Source organism: Cebus imitator, unplaced genomic scaffold (genome assembly GCF_001604975.1).
Source record: "Cebus imitator isolate Cc_AM_T3 unplaced genomic scaffold, Cebus_imitator-1.0 Scaffold68, whole genome shotgun sequence".
In the NCBI taxonomy this organism is placed as follows: domain Eukaryota; kingdom Metazoa; phylum Chordata; class Mammalia; order Primates; family Cebidae; genus Cebus; species Cebus imitator.
The window spans coordinates 5,822,004-5,828,005 of NW_016107383.1; the positions used below are offsets into that span (position 1 = coordinate 5,822,004).

Below are 6,002 nucleotides of genomic sequence, written 5' to 3' on the forward strand. Positions count from 1 at the left end.
AAAAAAAAAAAAAAAAAAGACACCAACCATCTTTTCATTCCAGTTAACATGCGACACTGTCTAGGATTGCATATATTCTTAAAAACATTTGCTGACTGTTGGACTAATAACAAGTAGGATGAAATAATTTTTGAGGCATGACACCCAATTGCTATTTGCTAAATAAATGAATACAGACACAATGGTAAAGAAAAGAAAAAAGAAAAAGGTAAAATGAATCAACAAATAAGTTAATCCCAACAGAGAAATCTTTTCTAGGTATCACTAGGTGAACAAAAAATAAATCAATATAAATAAAATTGTGCTGTCAGATTTTACCAAGTTTTAGCTGATGCCCCCAAATTTGATGCACTACACTCTCCACACTACAAGAGGTTTGAAGAACATTTAAAAATTAATCCTTGTTTTTATCCACTGGTTATTCTAATAAATCACATTTATATGCCTCTATCTTTAGAAATTTCAAGTACCATCAACTCAACAATAATTTTTATAGACTAAATGCTTATTTAGAAACAAAATATCCCTGGGTAGTTTTATAATATTTATGAAGAAAATTATCTTGCCTTTCTAAGAAAACTGTTGTAGAAGATAAAAAAATAAAAGTACCTCACCTTATTTTTCCTGTTGTCATTGTACTTGATTAAGTCTAAAATAAACGTTAAGACTTCTTTAGGACAAAGATTATGAACATCTCTTAATAAAGCCATCGCAACTGGCATAGTCTACAAAAGAAAAAAAAAAGAACTTTTAAAAGCACATAACCTAACTTTTTGTTACTACAATTCAAACTATATATAGAAAAGGGTTACTTTTGGGCTGAAATAGGCATCTAGATGGAGCCTAACACCCCCATACCCCAACCCCTTCCACTGACAACATATCACAAAGCATTCTAACACAGGAGAAGGCCTGGACAGGAAACCAAGGGAAGAGCTGCATGACCGCACACCACTCTGTAGGCTATGGGCCTTGGCCCTCATTTGCTGGAGGAAATATATGTAATGTAAATTATGTAATTTCACTTCCATGCGATACAGTGGAAAAGACATAGATTTTAGAATTACTTCTGTGTGATACAGTGGGAAAGGTATAGACTTTAGCATATTAAAGTATAATACTTTAACATTATTCAACTCCTAAGCTCTACTACCTTCTGTGCTAGGTGTCTTTAGCTAGTTGCCTACTGAGTAGGAGCCTCATTTCCTCAAAACCATTTTCAGGATTAAACGATGTTAAGTAGATGAAGTCAATCTTCAGTCTTAGAACAAACTGAGTCTCCCAACACCTAATCCTCATGGAACACCCAATCCTCAACCTAAGGGAAAAAAATGTGAATTATCTAAAATCCAGCCTAACTTTTCCCCCTTTCCAAATTTTCATAGGCAACATTTTTAAGACAGTAGAAACATGACTTACACACACTGGTTAACTCTATTAGTAAAACAAAGTGAATTCAATTCTAGGCAGAACTACAGATGAAAAGACATCTTAGTCCTGAGCACATGGGGAGATAGGGATTAACCCCTCTTTTTACTCAAAATAACCATACCCTCTAAAATGGTGAGAAGGAAAGATGGCTCTTCTTCTTGCTTGAAAAAGCAGAGGTAACAGGAACAACAACAGTCAGTGTTAGTGCTGTAGGAACAACTGAGGGAAAGGCTCTTTTCCATAGAAATACCCGTCCTATGCCTTTTCTGCTCTTTGAGACTCATGTTTCATTTAGGCACCAATCTCTCTCTCCTGTCCACTAGAATTATTATCAGAAAGGTGCACTGGTATAAAAGCACTGACTTTCCGATTTTTTTTGACAGTAACAGGAAAAAATACATCTTATAACACAACCTAACACACATACACACTTTAGATGCAACGTATACAAATTTAAAAGTAAACCCCAAACACCATATCCTCAATACTACCCATTCTGTTCCCTGTTATTTAAAAACTACACTGATTTTGGCCAGGCGCTGTGGCTCACGCCTGTAATCCCAGCTACTCAGAAGGCTGAGGCAGGAGAATCACTTGAAACTGGGAGGCAGAGGTTGCAGTGCGCTGAGATTGTGCCACTACACTCCAGACTGGGAAACAAGAGCAAAACTTCGTCTCAAAAAACAAAACAAAACAAACAAAAAAACACTATACTGGTCTCATGATCTCTTCCACTAATGGTTCATAACTCCAATTTGAAACACTGACCTAAGACACATGAAAGCACAGTGGCATCATGAGACAGATACATCAGGCAGACACAGAAATTGACTTGCTTCTGTATCATACATTCGTGAAATGGTAGTACAGAGCAGTTCTTAACAATAAAATTACAGGATGCCACAGACTTCTTTGATCACACCATTACTACCTTTCCCAAAACCTGGATCATCCAGATTCTGCCCTGCTGATTAGATTTACTGCAAATACATCCTGACTTCTACTCTCAAAAGGCACCCCAATACTGCTGTGCAATCCTTCCTCTTTTCCCTCTATCATAAATAAATTTCAACTTGCCTAACATTCCCCTCAACATCTTTCACTTGTTTTCAATCTACATTCCACCTGCCTCAAAAAAAGGAATGTTCTTATCTTTTCTAAAATGGTCTTCCTTATGCTGCCCCACCCTCTAACACTTCCAGAACTTGCTCAACCTTCTCTATTTACTTTCTCCCCTTGACTATTCCATCTCTCCCTCTCCACTGGGTCTTTTCCCTGTGTCACACATGCCTCAAGTTTCTTCTTCATCTGTATAAAACAAACCCAAAAAGTCCTTTTCTCAACCTTGCTTCATCTTCAACATAGTATCCTTTCTTGTATCTTTGAGTAAGATCATGAAAGAATAGGCTTCATTAGCTCTCTCTAAAGAAAAAATGATAAATCATCTGAAATCCAGCCTAACTTTTCCCTTTCCAAATTTTCATAGGCAACATTATTAAGGAAATAGAAACATGACTTAAACACACTGGTTAACTCTATCCGTAAAACAAAGCAAATTAAATTCTAGGCAGAACTACAGATAAATAGACATCTTAGTCCCTAGCTCATGGGGAAATATGGACTAACCCGTCTTCTTACTCAAAATAACTATACCCCCTAAAATGGTCAGAAAGGAGGATGGCTCCTCTCTACTTCTAGTAGAATTGCTACTAGAGAGTTCTCTCTAATTCAACTTCACTCCTCCTTTCTAGTTTAATCTAGATAATCTGATCTCCACCCTATTATAAAATTACTCAAAAGACAATATGAATGATATTCAAATTGCCCAAATGCTGATCATCCTGTCATTCCCATACCCTTTCCTAAAACAATGACTCTAACCATACCACAGCACACCACCACTTTCTAAAAATTCTAATTGTAGAAAACTTACCATATGATAAGTTTAGTATAAAACACTACATACTTGATCTTCATTCTAAAAAAGATAATTTACAACGGAATAAACTGAGGTGAAGAAGGTTAAGAAACTTGTGCATGTGAAAACTGCTGGTGAGTAGTGGACTGGGACTAAAACTAGAGCTCTATACCGTGTTGTCTCTGCCTCAGATGTGCTGTCCACATTCTGGAACGGATGACAGAAGCGCTTACTCACTTCTCCATCCCCCGTGTAACCAACCAAAAAGGCAATTAAACATTTCTGGCCACTTTAATATTAATGTGGCCAGTGAGTTACTTGCACACAGATCACAAAATCTATAATCACTTAATCAAACTTTGGAAAAAATTTTAAAAGCAAAAAAAGAACAGAGGCAAAGAAAGTAAACACACCTATTATTTGAACAGTCTCCAACTTAAACTGAAATGTATAAAAACCATGAGAAAATTAGAAAGTAAACTGTACCTTCTGCAGAAAATAACTTTGAAAGCTCATAAAGTTGTTTGTTTTCACAATATTTGGACAACTTTTACAACAAAACATCCTAGTAAAGAGTGACTTCATGGCTGGTGGTCCTGTCCATGTGCTCACCATTGAATTTGCAATCTGCAAATAATTAGAAAACAAAGTAGTTTCTATTACCAATGCAAACACACTTTAAAATAAAACAGCTTCTTAAAAGTTATCAATACTACAACTGGATTGGTTTTTCAACAACTTTAATTCTCAGAAATTTAAAACAATGTAGTATTTTATCACCATTTCCAAGAAACTATACAAACTCACCCTGCAAAAAAATTCTTTTTTTGGCCAGGCCCCATGGCTCATGCCTATAATCCCGGCACTTTGGGAGGCCATCAAGGGTGGATCACCTGAAGTTGGGAGTTCAAGACCAGCCTGGCCAACATGCTGAAACCCTGTCTCTACAAAAATACAAAAAAATTTCGCCAGACATGATGGTGGGTGCCTGTAATCCCAGCTACTTGGGAGGCTGAGGTGGGGGAACTGCTTGAACCCAGGGCAGGGAGGCTGCAGTGACCTGAGATGGCATCATTGCACTCCAGCCTGGGTGACAGAGAGACTACGTCTCAAGAATAGAATTCATTTCTCGTTTAATTTTTTGGAGATGGAGTTGCGTTCTGTTGCCCAGGCTAAAGCGCAGTGGTGTGATCACAGCTCACTGCAACCTCTGCCTCCTGAGCTCCAGCGATTCTCCCACCTCAGCCTCCTGAGTAGCTGGGGCTACAGGTGGGTACCACCACACCTGAGTAATTTTGGTAATTTTAGTAGAGATGGGTTTCACCATGTTGGCCAGGCCAGGTCTTGAACTCCTGCCTCGGCTCGGGGATGTTGAGATTATAGGCGTGAGACACTGCACCCAGCCAAAAAATTCTTACATGTACTTATAATTATTTTCTACCAATTAATTTCCAAATGACAGTATTAAGTTTAGGAAAATATGTATGCAAAAGACTTATATTTTGAATAGTTTGTCTTTATTAATTTAGGCAGATATAATTCTAATATTTTAAACTTATCAGACAGAAACATCATGAATTTTAAAGAACATTTTTCAATCTACCCTAACTGAACAAGAAGCCAAATGCAGTGCTACCATTTATGCCTATAAGCATGCTTTACCAAAGTGTATCTTGCTTTACCCTATATTTTGCAATTGATATTTTTAGGGTATATAAAAATCACACCTGAAAAAAATGAAATTATGATTAAACATATTCTACAATTTTATGGACCTGCTAACATCTTAGCATACAGGAATCACAAAAATTTTACAGAAACAATGAAATTATATCCTCTGCAGATGATTATCAAAGAAAATCACTGCTTTCTCTCATATATCTGACAACATAAGAATTCAACTACTCACTTATTATCATTAAAAGTAAATCAAAATCATTATTAAGTTGTTAAAATATACGACAAATGGATTTAACAGTGAGAAAGGCAAGAGTCACCAAACAGAAAATGAACCTATTATCAAGTTTTTAAAAAATACCTGGAAAACATTATTTCTGGCCCTAATTTTGTCTGCATTTTTTTGGTTTTTGTTTGTTCTACCTTCAGATAATTTGCATCTAAAGAAATATATTTGGTGTTCTTAATTAACTTTCCTAGAATAATATAGAGTCTACCATTTTAAGTTACTTATCACTAATATGGATTCCTAAATCCAAACCAACGTGAAATGATTACTACAGTGAAATAATTAAGATTAACCAATCAGCCAAGCACAACGGAGCATGGTGGCACATGCCTGTAATCCCAGCTGTTTCGGGGGCTGAAGTAGGAGTATCACTGAAGCCCAAGAGTTTGAGGCCAGCCTGGGCAACACAGTGAGATCTCATCTTTATTTTAAAAAAAAAAATGCACACACACACACACACACACACACACACGCACACACACACACACACACAGAGAGAGAGAGATTTCATGTGCTACAATATAAAACAACACTCAAACCAAGGAATTGCTCACCAAATATATTATTTGCTTTAAAAATGTGGTTAATTCGGCCGGACGCGGTGGCTCACGCCTGTAATCCCAGCACTTTGGGAAGCCGAGGCGGGTGGATCACGAGGTCAAGAGATCGAGACCACCCTGGTCAACA

At 37.0% G+C, this 6,002-nt stretch overlaps 1 protein-coding gene across 3 annotated transcripts in view; it reads right to left on the reverse strand.

Annotated features, from left to right (window-relative positions):
• TAF2 (TATA-box binding protein associated factor 2) overlaps positions 1-6,002 on the reverse strand; it is a 105,738-nt gene that overhangs the window by 48,550 nt on the left and 51,186 nt on the right. For all 3 annotated transcript variants that reach the window (XM_017530701.2, XM_037739315.1, XM_017530703.2), the window contains exons 17-18: positions 3,836-3,976; positions 615-725 (exon numbers count right to left, since the gene is read on the reverse strand). In XM_017530701.2, the coding sequence (XP_017386190.1) occupies positions 615-725; positions 3,836-3,976 (252 nt within the window). The remainder of the gene's footprint in view (positions 1-614; positions 726-3,835; positions 3,977-6,002) is intronic.